Source organism: Musa acuminata, chromosome BXJ2-11, assembly GCF_036884655.1.
Source record: "Musa acuminata AAA Group cultivar baxijiao chromosome BXJ2-11, Cavendish_Baxijiao_AAA, whole genome shotgun sequence".
Lineage (NCBI taxonomy): Eukaryota > Viridiplantae > Streptophyta > Magnoliopsida > Zingiberales > Musaceae > Musa > Musa acuminata.
Genome location: NC_088348.1, coordinates 25,707,171 through 25,721,808, shown reverse-complemented (window position 1 = coordinate 25,721,808; position 14,638 = coordinate 25,707,171). Strand labels below are relative to the sequence as shown.

The window sequence follows — 14,638 nt, the reverse complement described above, 5'->3', positions numbered from 1 at the left end:
AAGAAGGTACCAATTGGGAAGAGGTATTTTCTAGAAAAAATGCCCCTCCATCTGTTTTTAAGTATTAATTTCATCTCATTATTCCTCACCCCTCTCCCCCTCCCTCTCCCGCTCCCTATCGATCGACGTACTCACCGTGGAGCTCCGAGGTCAGGGTTTCTTCCTTCTCCCTCTTCCGAAACCCTAGCGGTTCACTACTTCGAGATCTAAGGTACGATCATCTAATCTTTCTTCTATCACTCTTCTGATCTCTCGTTCTATTCGCCGTTTGCGATGGGTTCGGGAAACCCTAATCCGTTCCCTTGCGATCGCGAAATCTTGCAGAGAACAGTGTCCTTGTCGAAAATTGCCAGGCTGCATCTCGAAGCCTAACCTTTTTCTCCGGTTCCAACACGAGATGGGCGGACGAGCGGTGGTCTCCGATGAGGAAGGTCCAAAATTGCATCTCGTTCGATGTGATTTCGTGTGTCTTAATCAAGTGACTTTCTTAGTTCCTCATCTTTGAGTTTTTTTTTTTTTTTTTCGTTGCGTGCAGATGAGGTCGAAGAGGATGAGGAAGAACGAGCCATGGAGCAGGACGCTGATGACGTTGGTGATGGGGGCAACGATGATGAGGAGGAAGAAGAAGGTACAGTTGGGATTTCGACTGATCTTTTTCTCCTGTGGTGGTCAGAGGCCCTAGTTTTTTGGGTGATTGGGGTAACAGTCTTTTTAGCGTGTAATAAGTTATTTTTTCTGTCAGCAGAAGAGGGGCAGGATGAGTACGAGCAAGATGGATTTATAGTGGACGATGTGGAAGAGGAGGAAGCAGAGGAAGAAGAGGAGGAGGAAAAACAGGAGAGTGACGAGGAGAGACATAGAAAAAGGAAGAAGAAGAGAAGGTAATGCATCTTGACTTCCCTTGTGGCTTTTTTTAATAGGTGAAATCCTCTTCATATTTATAACTGTATGATCTGCACTTCAGGGATTCAGAGAAAAATTACGTTCTTGATGAGGATGATTATGAGTTACTTCAAGACAACAACATAACCGGATTCCGTCGACCTCAACCAGTATGTCTCCTGACCTTGCTTCTCACTGTTAAGACCCTTGGGGATTTTTGTGTGTTTCCTCCTCAAACATGGCTATGTATTGTTTGAGTTGTTATTGGGTAATCGCATGTAGAGTAGCAAATTTAAGCGATTGAAGAAGGCTGGAAGGGACAATGAAGTGGAGCGGTCTGGGTTTTCAGATGATGAAGAATTTGATAGGGACAGTCGTGGTGGCCGAACAGCTGAAGAAAAACTTAAGCGTAGCTTGTTTGGAGACGACGAAGGTAATCAACTCGTGTAATTGCAGAGATGATTAGTTTGTGGAAATTAACTATCCTTCTCTTTCATCATACAGTGGTGCCATTAGAGGATATCGCTGAGGAAGAAGAGCAGCCCGAAGAAGAAGAAGAAGCGGACATTATTGGGGAGGAAGATGAAATGGCAGATTTTATCGTGGATGAAGAAGATGTTGATGAGACTGGTGCTGTTGTAAGGTCTGAAGAGTTATCTCTCCTCGAACTTTTCAATATGCTCCGTTGCCACGTTTACTGTTCTCTTAACTATTTTGACCATTGAATGACTTCTTATAGAAAGAAAAAGCCCAAGAAAAAGATGTCACGCCAAGCCCCAGGAGTTTCATCATCTGCTTTACAAGAAGCCCATGAAATATTTGGTGATGTTGATGAGCTTCTAATGCTACGGAAGCAAGGCCTTGCAGCTGTTTCTGCTGATGGCAGTTGGAGTGAGAAGAGACTGGAGGATGAGTTTGAACCTTTTATTCTCTCAGAGAAGTATATGACCCCAAAGGATGACATTATCCGAGAAACAGATGTGCCTGAGAGAATTCAGGTAATAACACAATTCATCATATGTTTATAAAATTTAAGATGTAGCATATGGTAGGTGGACTTGTAAATTACGAAATATCTCTTGGTGTTGGTATATTCTTTTCCCTTGCAGTTGTCTGAGGACAAAACTGGGTCACCTCCGACCGATGATAAAAGCATAGAAGACGAGAGTACGTGGATATACAGCCAACTTACTAGTGGTGGTATTTCTCCTCTAGTTGGTTATGATCAAATAGTCAAAGAGATAAATAAGGAGGAAATTGGAAATGTCTTGACAATGATGCATGTGCAGAAGCTTGATGTAGGGACTTCTTTGATGTATTCAATTATGTTTATTAAGGTTTTATAAGGATATTGATCAGTAATTGCTGTTGTTTCTCAGATTCCTTTCATTAGCATGTACCGCAAGGAGTTATGTCACAGTCTTTTGAAAGATCCTGATGCCAACATGGCAGATATTGAAGAAACGCCAAAGATGAAGTGGCATAAGGTACTTAAATTCTCCTCTACTAAATCCTAGTAAGTCTGTTGCATAATTTTCTTTGGTGGTGGGTGGGCTATAGCATATTCTGTGGAGCAATCTCAATTTTCCTAGTAAACCTATTGTATAAGCTTTTTTTATAAAAAAATTATAGTGGGTGAGTAAAACATATTCTTAAAAGCAGTCTCAATTGTCTTCAGGTGCTCTGGGCTGTTCAGACATTGGACAGAAAATGGTTGTTGCTTCAGAAGAGGAAAAGTGCCCTCCATTCCTACTATAACAAACGCTTTGAAGAGGAAGCTCGAAGAATTGATAATGAAACGAGACTTGCATTAAATCAACAACTTTTCAAATCAATTACGGAAGCTCTGAAGGATGCAAGATCAGAGAGAGAGGTCGATGATATTGATGCCAAGTTCAATTTGCATTTTCCTCCAGGTGAAGTTGATACAGAGGATGTTCAATTTAAGAGACCAAAGCGGAAATCATTGTACAGTAGTTTCCACAAAGCTGGTCTCTGGGAGGTTGCTAACAAATTTGGTGCTAATTCTGAGCAGTTTGGGCTGCTTCTCTCATTAGAAAAGGTGAGTTTTATTCTGGTTTTATTTTGCCCAAGAAGTTAAAAATTGTTATTAGTTTTTAAGAAATAGTCAACGTTCATAGAATTGGTGATTTGCCTTTGGTATCACTCACTAGTATACTTACTGGGGGTGTATATGTGGTATGTTTCGAGCCTCTAGCCTGTTGTTTCTGGTGACTTTTTGCTCATTGTCGTACTAGGAATTAATGTTCTGAATGCTGTTTTACCTTTTTATCAGATATCAGATGAATTTGAAGATGCAAAAGAAACTCCTGAAGAAATTGCAGCAAATTTTACATGTGCTTTGTTTGAAACACCACAAGATGTGCTTAAAGGTGCTCGGCACATGGTATGTGTGTTCTGTATTCATCTTTTTCTTCTTAAAGATTCTGTGTGGATGTAATGTTCTTAGTCTCAAGTTTTATTGATCTTGTCGCAACTTTGACTTTGTTTTCTTGCAGGCAGCAGTGGAGATTGGATGTGAGCCAAATGTTAGAAGACATGTGCGCAGTATCTTTATGGAGAAGGCTGTCGTGTCAACAAGTCCTACTCCTGAGGGAAATATGGCAATTGATTCCTATCATCAGCTTGCAGGTGTCAAGTGGCTCCGCAATAAGCCGTTATCCGAGTTTGTGGATGCTCAATGGCTACTTATCCAAAAAGGTGAAGAAGAGAAACTGCTTAAGGTCACGATCAAATTACCAGAAGATATCCAAAAGAAATTGTTAAGTGATGCTTCCGAGTATTATCTGAGTGAGCGTGTCAGTAGATCTGCTCAGCTTTGGAATGAGCAACGGAAGATGATATTGGACGACTCATTTCTCACCCTTATTCTTCCATCAATGGCAAAGGAAGCTCAATCACTATTGACTGCTAGGGCCAAGAGTTGGCTTCTTATGGAATATGGAAGACAGTTGTGGAATAAAGTCTCTGTTGCCCCTTTCAAGCGGAAGGATGCAGACAATGATCCGGAGGATGAATCTGAATCAAGGGTAATGGCTTGCTGTTGGGGACCTGGGAAGCCTGCAACTACAATTGTTATGTTGGACTCGGCAGGAGAAATGGTGGATGTGCTGTATGCTGGTTCTGTTAGTGTTCGATCCCAGGCTGTTGCTGATCAACAGAGAAAGAAAAATGACCATCAAAGGCTTCTGAAGTTCATGACAGATCATCAACCTCATGCTGTCTGTGTGGGAGCAGCAAATATGGCCTGCAGACAACTGAAGGATGACATTTATGAAGTATGTGCTGTGTTTCTTTCCTTTTATTATGTTCCGTATACCATTGAAGTCACCGGGCACCTGGGTGCTTGCCTAGGTCCCAGTGGAGGCCCGAGCGCCCTCCTGGTTTAACTCAGTCCAGGTTGAGCCTGAGTCAAACCAAATGAACGCAAGTGAACTGGTTCAAATGAACCAGTTATCTGTCGCACGAAACCCTTCTTCTCGCACACGAGAAGAACCCTAACGCAGAACCCTCTTTCCCGTTTCTGCACTGCAGCAGCATCTCCCTCCGGAGGCTGTAGCGACGCTTTTATCCAGCGGCAGTGGCGGCTGTTTCTTCTTGCTGTAATGAACAGCAGCTGCCCTGCTGCCTCCCGTCTTGCCTGTAGTGAGCAGCAGCTGCCTGTAGTGAACAGCAGCTGCCCCTTCCTCTGTGAACAGCTGCAATTATTGGAAGAGGAAGAAGAGGAATATAAATCACCTACAGAGGAAGATGGTGACAAGATTGAAAATGATGAACTGGATTTTAATATATCTTTAATTTTGTTTTATTCTGTCATTTTTGTTATTGATATAGACAATGTAGTTTGGTACTTTAAATGAATGCAAGTTTGATGTATTATTTTAGTTTTAGTTTATTTTTATTAATCATGATATATAATTTTGAATTATAATATTTAAGAGCGCCTTGCTTCGCTCGGGCAACGCGCTTTGGGCACTTTGGGTCCATGGCACCTTTTGGTGCCTAGCACTTTTGACTACACTGCCATATACATCTTTTTTTATATTCTTGATTGCAACTTTGCACTTTAGTTTATTAGGTTTGCTGTTTGCACTTTAGTAACAGAGCTTCTGAAGGGTGACATTTATGAAGTGCGTGCTGTGTTTCTTTCCTTTTTTCATGTTCCATATACATCTTTTTTTTGTTGGAATTTTTGGTTGCAGTGATTTAAAAAGCGTTAGGCGTCAAAAGGCGCTAAGGTCAAAAAACGCCCAAGGCGCTAGGCGCTCGCCCGAGCGAAGCGAGATGCTAAAATATAAAAATATAAAATATAATTAATAAATATAATTATTTAAAATTTTAAATTAAAATATGCTATTAAATTAAGAAAATCTAAAATACAAAATCACAATGTCACATTAACAAAAAGTTTTAAAATTCAAAACAATAAAATTTTATATCAAAGTCATTCATCATAATCAATATTATAGTCATTTTCACATAAATCATCTTCATTGAATCTTTTTTTTTATGCCATTGGAGACTCAATTGAGTTGCTCTGTACACTTGTCATTTATCTTAAAATCTAGCAATGATTTCAAATAAATGAAAATTAACAGTATTAAAAATTAAAATAATATATTATTAATCTTTTAACAGTATTAAAAATTAATAATTTCAAATAAACCTAATAATATTAACAGTATACAATATACTGTTAACAGAAGGAGAAGAAGGAAGTGTAAGGGGGTGCTGAGCCTGCTGACTGAGAAAAGAGGAAGTGGCAGCGACAGCGACAGCGGAGTGTAAGGAGGCAGCGGCAAGCGGCGGGAGCGGGAGCGGGAGCAGGAGCGGCGAGCATCAGGAGGCGCAAGCGGTGACAGCGACAGTGTTTGCGAGCAGCGACAGCGGCGAGCAGCGGGATCGGGAGCGGCAGCGGCAACGGTAGTGGCAACGAGGGTTAGGGTTGGGTTGTCACTGATATCATTTTTAGTTGGTTCGATTGAACCAACTAACCACCGGAGACCGAACCAGGACCAAACCAGACCTAAAATCCTGGTTCGATCGCCTTGGTTAACCCAGGCGCTCGCCCGAAGCGCCTAGCGCCTGGGCTCGGGCGAGCGCCCAGGCGGCGCCTTTTTGAAGCGCGTTGCCTGGAAGATTAGCGAGGTGCTCGGGCCTCGCCTCGCCTCGTCTGAGCGCCTAGGCGAGCACCCAAGTGCCTTTTTAAATCGCTGCTTGGTTGCAACTTTTGCACTTTAGTTCATTAGTTTTGTTGTTTGCTGTATATGAAATTCTGTAGCTTCTGAAACTGTGGCCTAAGATGCAATTACTGATACTTCTATCCAGCTTTGATTTCTCAATATCTGCATATTTATACTAAGCTGGTTAAGATACTGATAAGAGTATCATTACTTGTTATTTTCCTGTTGTGTTCAACTTTAGTTGTCCATGTCAAATACAAGCAGCGTCTTATTGAAGTAATAAGCTTTTTTCTTCTCTTGTGATTTGTGCTCAATTTTGGTTTCTGACTTTACTTCAAAATTTTACCATTTGTTAACATATGATGACTACTTTGCAGTAAGACCATTTTTTTGGCTGTGTTCAAATTAGGTGTCAGTTGGTTGCCAAAATTGTAGTACGTACTATATATTTCTGTTTAGGCCTTAGTTCAAAAGAAAATATTGGAGGAAAGATGTGGAGAATGGATCTTTGGGAGTTCAAGAAGCATGATTGTCAGCCTGAATGGAATTACTAGGTTATGGATTTTGTCTAAGGATTGGTAAGGTATCAAGAACTTCGTGAAAAATGGTTCTGCAAGGAATTTGTGTTTGATATGTAAGAGAATGATTTTCTTTTTCACTTTGGGGCCTATTGGGAAGTAAACAGATCGACCAAGTTGTACCAAAAGGTAAGCCTACACCTGTAGCACAGTACAGGTATCTTGTTTTTAGAATCTTGTAGCGATCCATGTTTTCTTTTTTCTGTCTCTCTTTTGCTTTTTTTGTCCGAAGTCTGAAACCAAGCAACTGCTGGGTAAGCTCATTATTCTGGACTTACTAGCAGGGAACATACTGACGTTATGGTTACCATGCATTAAGCCTATAGCTTGATGTCACATCAGGTTTTTAAATTCTGGCAACTATTTGGGTTTCTTACATCCTAACAGTTGGCAATCTTTCTCTCTGCTTCTCTCTTTTTCTGTTTGTTTTCTCTACCCTTCTCTGTTGCCTCCTCTTCCACCTCGTCGTGTCGCTGCCACTGCCTCCTTGCTGGGTCGACGTTGTCCCCTCATCAAGATTGTCACCTCCTTATGCCAGTACTTGTCCTTGTCTGCCTCCTCTCTTCCTCTTCATCTGCCTCCTCCTGATCCCCTCCTCTTCTCCTCCTCTGCCCATATACCTTCCTCTTTTCTCTGTGTTTTTTTTTTCTCTGGTCTGGGTGGTACTGACTCATATTGAGTGTCGGACACTGCTCTTATGAGTTACCATATGAGTTTGGACACCAGCCGGTATCAGTATTGGACTGAGATTTTAATACATGGGTTTTAGATGCATCTTACACCACTAGCGAAGTCCTTGGAGAAGCAATAGGTGCAACAATGCTCAAAAAGAAAATCCAGTACCAAGGAATTGATGTTGGATGATGAAATAATTCAGTTTAGGTTCTAATGATCAGGAATGCCACATCCTCTAATTCTTGGAAGACATGCTCAACTTAATACCTCTTTTTCCATTGATTGCTGACATATAGTCTACTTTCTACTGTGGACTGCTGATATATAATCTACTACGGCTTCATGCTACAAATACTCCAATTAATACAGCTTATAATGGCATGCAATTTGGATGATATGAAGTAACTTGAATAAAATTACTATGTAATGCCTCAGAAAACATGTTGATTGTGAATGGATGACAAAGAATGGTTGTTTTGTAGTTTATAATTTTCTGTTTTTGGGAATGAATTGATTAATTCAATAGTGAATGCTGCATATATTACTTTCTGAATACAATTATAACTTTACAAGTAATCATGCATTTTTAAGAATATTAAAGACTACTTGGTTCATGCATATACAATTGAAGAAATATATATCCACTTGATGACTGTTTGATGGATATTAGTTATTCTGAGAATTTATTAGGACCTAAGACTTCCCATATGTTATGTTTTGTAGGTTATTTTCAAGATAGTGGAAGATCATCCAAAAGATGTCAGCCAGGATCTAGAATATTTCAGTATTGTCTTCGGGGATGAATCCTTGCCTCGCCTATATGAGAATTCAAGAATTTCTTCGGATCAACTCCCTGGTCAACCAGGTAAAGGCTATTTTATTTGAATAATATACTAATTTTATTCTTGATCCTTCTGATGTAGTTTTCCTTGAAGGTATTGTGAAACGTGCCGTGGCTCTTGGTCGATATCTGCAAAACCCTTTGGCGATGGTTGCTACACTCTGTGGACCAGGGAAAGAGATTCTATCTTGGAAACTTTGTCCCCTGGAACATTTTCTTACACCAGATGAGAAGTATGAGGTTGTTGAGCAGGTTATGATTGATGCAACCAACCAGGTTGGTGTGGATATAAATCTAGCTTCAAGTCATGAATGGCTTTTTGCTCCTTTACAGTTCATTTCTGGTCTTGGACCACGGAAAGCATCTGCTTTGCAAAAAGCATTTGTTAGGGCCGGATCCATTTTTAATCGTAAGGAGATACCTATGGGAAAGATTCTTAGAAAGAAAGTTTTCATTAATGCTGTTGGATTTTTGCGTGTTTGCCGGAGTGGGGCAGCTTCTGCTAGCAGTCACATTATGGACCTTCTGGATGACACAAGAATTCATCCAGAGTCGTATGATCTAGCAAAGAATCTGGCCAAGGATGTTTATGCTGAAGATGTTCCGAATGAACCTAACGATATGGATGATGATGTACAAGAGATGGCAATCGAACATGTGAGGGAGAGGCCACATATGCTTAAAGTGCTCGACATCAATGAGTATGCCAAAAGCATTTTTAATCAGTATGGGACCAACAAAAGGGAGACCCTGTATGATATAAAGATGGAGCTTCTACATGGATTCCAGGATTGGCGGACACCTTTCAAAGAACCTGGTGCAGAGGAGGAGTTTGCTATGCTCTCTGGTGAAACGGATGATACCATTTCAGAAGGGAGAATTGTTCAGGTCACAGTGCGCCATGTACAAGAAAATCGTATCATTTGTGCTTTTGATTCTGGTTTGAAAGGGATGATTTTCTCTGATGATTTCTCAGACGACGGATATGATCCTGAGAAGGTACATGAAGGTGATATACTTACCTGCAAGATTAAGCAGATCAATAAGAATAGACTTGTGGTTTACCTGACAACCAAGGCTAGTGATTTGAGGAGAAGACCTTACAATATTCGTAATCGTGATCCTTATTACCATGAGGATGAGATCAGTTTGCAGAGTGAGATGGAGAAGGCCCGAAAGGACAAGGAACGTGCAAAGAAACATTTCAAACCAAGGATGATTGTTCATCCCCGTTTCCAGAATTTGACAGCTGATGAAACAATGGAGGTGTGTTTTTTTGACAAGTTGCACCCCTGATGGAATTCAGTATTGCCTCTTACTTAATGCCCTCATATTTTGAGACTAACTTTTAAAATAATTTATTGCAACAGTACCTATCTGATAAGGAACCTGGTGAGAGCATTATCCGACCCAGTTCTAAAGGGCCTTCATTTTTGACATTGACACTGAAAGTTTTTGATGGAGTATATGCTCATAAAGAAATAGTGGAAGGTGGAAAAGATCACAAAAATATTACCAGCTTACTTCGACTGGGAAAGACATTGACAATTGATAAAGATACATTTGAAGATCTTGATGAAGTTAGTGCACATATATATTATTATATTTTACTTGCATTTGCAGTTTTTCAGTTCTCAGTAATGATTATCCTTGAAGCATATTGTTTAATATTATGAAACACACTAGAGAACATATTAAACATTGTAGTAAGAGATTTTGAAATTGTTTGGTTTTATAAAATGACACAAAATCACCATGCTTCATGGATAACAGTTATCATAAGTTTTTTTTGTATGTATTGCTTGAAAACTCAGTATTTCCTATTTCAGCTTGTATTATATAGCATCTAAATTAAATATTTCATGAGACCATTTCTACTATTTATGCATTTTTCATTATATATTGCAATTGTTGAAAGCTTGCCAAGTGTTATGAAAGAGTACACAGTTTCAATTTTAATATGGACTAAGTAATATGATTTTGACTTTTTTTAAAAGCTCAGGAAAAGGTGCTTAGATTAAATATTTGCAAGTGATAAACTGTTTAATTAACCTACTTTTAGAGGTTTCCCACAGAACTTGTAAAAATAATACAAAATGCAATTGAAGGGTATTTTTCTGACTTCACTCCTTGGTCAAAGTGAAATCTTTTTAGGTACTTATATATATATTTTTAACATTCTTTAAAAGTAAAGCTAAGATGGTATATCAAATCTTTTTCCAGAGTATGAAATAAATCCTCTTAAAGCTTTTCTCTTTCTCTCATTTCAAACTTTCTAACCGGTGGTGGTAAGGACAAAATCATAATTGTTGTATTTTGCACTTATATATGTACGATAAGTGTTAGGCTAACTTTTTTTCACAGAACGAAATAAAGATTTATTACGTTGAAGCTCTATTCCATCCCATACCATACTCTTCTGATTGTTTGGATTTTCTGTATTTTTTCAAGTTTACATTTTCTTTTTGTTGCCAGAATTTAAGTTTTGATAATTTGTTATGTTTCTCATCTTAATCATGTTGATTGTCTATATATGATTGCTTAACAAAGAGGGATTTAATGCACAAGTCTTTTGATTCTATTAATAAACATTTAGGTGAGTTGACATCTCTCAAGTGGCATGTTGTTTCTTGACTTCCAGGTTATGGATAGATATGTTGATCCATTGGTCGCTCACCTGAAAATTATGCTTTCTTATCGCAAATTCAGAAAAGGAACAAAGATGGAAGTTGACGATTTGTTGAGAGCAGAGAAGGCAGTAAATCCAATGAGGATAGTCTATTGTTTTGGGATTTCTCATGAACATCCAGGGACATTCATTTTATCCTATATCAGAAGTTCAAATCCACATCATGAGTATATTGGGTTGTATCCAAAAGGTTTTAGGTTTCGGAAAAAGGATTTTGATGACATTGATCGCCTGGTGGCTTATTTTCAGAAGAACATAGACAAACCACCACCTGATGCTGGCCCATCTTTACGAACACTTGCTGCAATGGTACCAATCAAAAGCCCTGCATGGGTTTCCTCTAGTGGGGGATCTGTAGGCAGTGCCTCAGCAGGCAGTAATGATGGCTGGAGAGGTCATGCAAATTCAGACCGGGAAAGATCTTCCACGCCTGGTTCGAGAACAGGTATGTGATAAAATATTATAATTGAAATGTGTTGTTCTCAAAGCTGAGTAAGGTTGTTTGTTATTATTTTTGTGTCAATATAATTGTCAGTGCTATTAATCTTGTATCACCGTTTCTCACCAACCATGCTTTTGAAAATAAAAAAATTGTTGTGTTTTTTACCTGTCAATTTAATTGTCTCATTGTTACTAATATTGTATTACCGTCTCTTACCAAGTTCATGTTTTGAAAAACTAAATACACTCCTGATGAGCTATCTGAAAGAATTTGAGCTTCACTATTTCCTTTAAAATTTTGTTATCTATCAAAGAACATGTCAGCTACCTTTTGATAATTACTTTTTTTGTCTGTGTTATCCATCTCGGGGATTGTCCTTTTGTAGCATGATTGTGCTGATATCTTTTTGGCATGGTATGATGCTGATTGGTACGGATGTTCAGTTTGGTTTTGCATATTGTGACAATTTTGAATTAAACAGGCCCCTTGTTCTTAGCTGTCTGAAACTAAAACTGTTCCTAAAATCATTGAAAACCAGAGTCAAATCAAATTGAGATTTTTGGTTTGGTTATGTCTAGTTCATTGAATTCTATAAATAATTGTTCTTACATTTCGTGTATTCTCCTGTGGCTGGCCCCAAGTAGCTGTGTTTTCATTGATAAAGTCCATTATCGTTATAGTTGTGTCTCATACTATATTGGATAAGAAAACTAAATGGTACTATGATTGCTTTACCATAAGAAGTAAAAGTAGCCATACTATATTGATTTCTCATGCTATATGTGGAATTGTTTAATTATGATGCTGGGAAGAAATATTGTTGGAGTTGAACAGAGTAAATTGGATATCCAGCAAATAGCTTACTAAATCTCAAATGAACTGATTTTATATGTTTATTTATGAATATAAATTTAGTTGACACTTAAATTGGCTTTGATGAGAATCCCCAAAAGGAGTCAAATAACTAATACTTGGTCATTCCATATTAAAACAGGGTTTGAGTTGACATTGACCTTACGTATGAAGATTCATCAGATCCATTTTAAATGCATTTCATTGTCATGGATCAGTAGTGATGGCTGGTTTATTATGTGGTTTTGCCATGAAAATTGTTGAGCAATGGGCTAGAATTTGGCCAGATTTAAAATGAATTTCTTGCAAATTAGTAAAATGGCTTAAAAACCTTTATTGCTAGTATTCATGTAGAATATTTTGTGCTGTGGTGGTCCTTCCACAATTCAGGGAGAAACATCTTATGATAACACCTACAGGGCCAAACTTTAACATTAGTATTTAATCAGTTGTAAGGTTGTTTGTCCTAATTCTTCTGTCCAACAAGCAGAAGAGGGGAACACGTGGTGTGGCTGAGTGATGACTGGCACAAGTGTCAGGTGTCTTGTTTCCTGGACATTGCATCTTCTTGACAGTGTTTGTTTGAATGTGCTAGTTTGATGAAGTTCATTTGTTTAACTGAAGTCATGTTGGCATGTAAATTTTGGTTACCAACATATCTTTTCTGGTAAATATGCCTTGTTGCTGGCAGCATTTAATTGCAATTCTCATCCTGTGTTGTTTTTCTGACCAGGTGACAGATTTGACTCTAGGAGCATTGGCAGTCGAGATGTTCATCCAAGTGGGCTTCCTCGTCCAGGCCGAGGGCATGGGCGAGGGCATGGCAGAGGAAATAATTTGGTCAGTGGGGGCCACGATTCTGGTTATGGTGCTACAAAATGGGGTTCAAATGAAAACAATGGCTTGAGCACATTTCCTGGTGCCAAAGTTCAGAATTCCCCTGGCAGGGACCCTTGGGGCTGGGGCAGTGGGGGCAGTGGTGGTGGACAGGGTGGGAGCAACACTGGTGGTAGTACTGGTGGTGGGGATTGGGGAAGTGGCTATGCTGATAGAGGCAGTGACAAATGGGGTGGGGGTGGCAGCAAGAGTGGTTGGGGCGAAGGTGGCAGTGGAGGTAGTAGCTGGGGGACAGGAGGCAATGTTGGTGGCAGAGAGGTCAGGGCTGGCTTGGGGGGAGTTGGAAACGGTGGTACTGGTCCTGGCTGGGGTGGGAATAGCGGTGGCGGTGGCGGTGGCAGCAGCACAGGTGGCTGGGGTGGAGGCACTAGCTTTGGCGGTTTGACTGAGGAATTAGCAAATCCCAATGGCTCAGGCAGTTCAAACACTGGATTTGGTGCTTCAGCTCCGGGATGGGGTGATTCTAGGAGATCAGTAGCATCTCAACCCGATACTGGAGACGGTACGAGTGGAGGAAATGGAGTTGGATGGTAACTCAGGAGCTGGGCAATTTTTGATATTTGACCCTAATGGAAGTGGAAACTACAAGGTGTAGATTATCATTTGGACCAATCGAGCAAAAACCATCTTACCTATTATTCACTTGGCTCGTGTTAGCTTTCATGGTTTAGGTTGTATATTATGACAGGCCCCGCTATAGCATCAAATCTGTTCTAGTCTTTTACTGTATCTGTTGTTTAGGCCCTTTCAAATTAACAGAAATGTATCTGTTATGAGAAAATAAGCTTAAATTAAACAATCGAGTCTTGGGATAATCGTTGGCTTTCTTTTTAAACTGTCACATTGGCTGATGCACCACAGATGCTGATCGGTTCGGCCTGTAGAACTTTTGCCTGTTTATTAGTTTTTTGTGCAGTTTGAAATTTTGGTTTCAGCCGAAAAGAAAGGCCATGTGATTTCTTTACTCTAGCATTGCTCCGTGAGTTCAATTTTTTTTTTTTTTTTTTTTTTTATCGCTGTGCAAAGAAAAAAAAGTATAAATGTGCTATTCTTGCATTTTTTTCTCATGCGTGTTAATGGATTAAAATGAATCTGTTTTATTTCTCAGTTAACATGTTTTTCTGTAATGCAAGCATGTGGAGATCATTTTTCCACGGTTGTATTGTTGCACAGAAAAAACAAAATTGTTATTATTTCTTTGCCATCGTATTATTGTGTGATAGAATAAAGTTTGTGCAGTTTCAACCCTGTTGGATTGCAGTGTGAAATAAGAAAATTTTTAGGTCATTTCGATGCTCGGACAGCGTTGCGTGAGAATAAAAGAACAATTTCAACGTTTTTTCATTTTCATTTTTTGTGTTAAAGGAGAATGTTTGTGTCATTTTATGATGATGTGATGATGCACAAAATTTTGCAGTTGAATGGAGAAAGTTGGTACAATTTTTAACGTTGTGCGAAATGAGAAGGGCATTTTTTACTGGAAAAAAACCCTCAACTATTGATTTTTTTTATCGGTTGATGTCATCATCGGTATTCGGAAGTATCCTTTAAGACTTTTTTAGTTAAATTATTACTTGG

At 39.2% G+C, this 14,638-nt stretch overlaps 1 protein-coding gene across 1 annotated transcript; it reads left to right on the top strand.

Moving 5' to 3' along the window:
• Positions 1 to 53: 53 nt before the first annotated feature.
• LOC135626457 (transcription elongation factor SPT6 homolog) lies at positions 54 to 13,875 on the top strand. Its single transcript, XM_065131766.1, has 18 exons — positions 54 to 211; positions 325 to 431; positions 536 to 628; positions 746 to 881; positions 965 to 1,052; positions 1,165 to 1,315; positions 1,387 to 1,525; positions 1,622 to 1,880; positions 1,992 to 2,180; positions 2,262 to 2,369; positions 2,561 to 2,944; positions 3,179 to 3,289; positions 3,402 to 4,181; positions 8,063 to 8,204; positions 8,275 to 9,446; positions 9,551 to 9,760; positions 10,822 to 11,314; positions 12,897 to 13,875. The coding sequence occupies exons 2-18, from the start codon at positions 398 to 400 to the stop codon at positions 13,592 to 13,594; spliced, it is 5,187 nt and encodes a 1,728-aa protein (XP_064987838.1). The 5' UTR covers positions 54 to 211; positions 325 to 397; the 3' UTR covers positions 13,595 to 13,875.
• Positions 13,876 to 14,638: the final 763 nt, after the last annotated feature.

Bases quoted from the DNA above. Each gene is read 5' to 3' on its own strand.
- LOC135626457 (XM_065131766.1), top strand. From the start codon at position 398: ATGGGCGGACGAGCGGTGGTCTCCGATGAGGAAG. The intron at 1,316-1,386 runs GTAATCAACTCG...TTCATCATACAG, and splicing joins CTTGTTTGGAGACGACGAAG to TGGTGCCATTAGAGGATATC. The intron at 9,761-10,821 runs GTTAGTGCACAT...CTTGACTTCCAG, and splicing joins CATTTGAAGATCTTGATGAA to GTTATGGATAGATATGTTGA.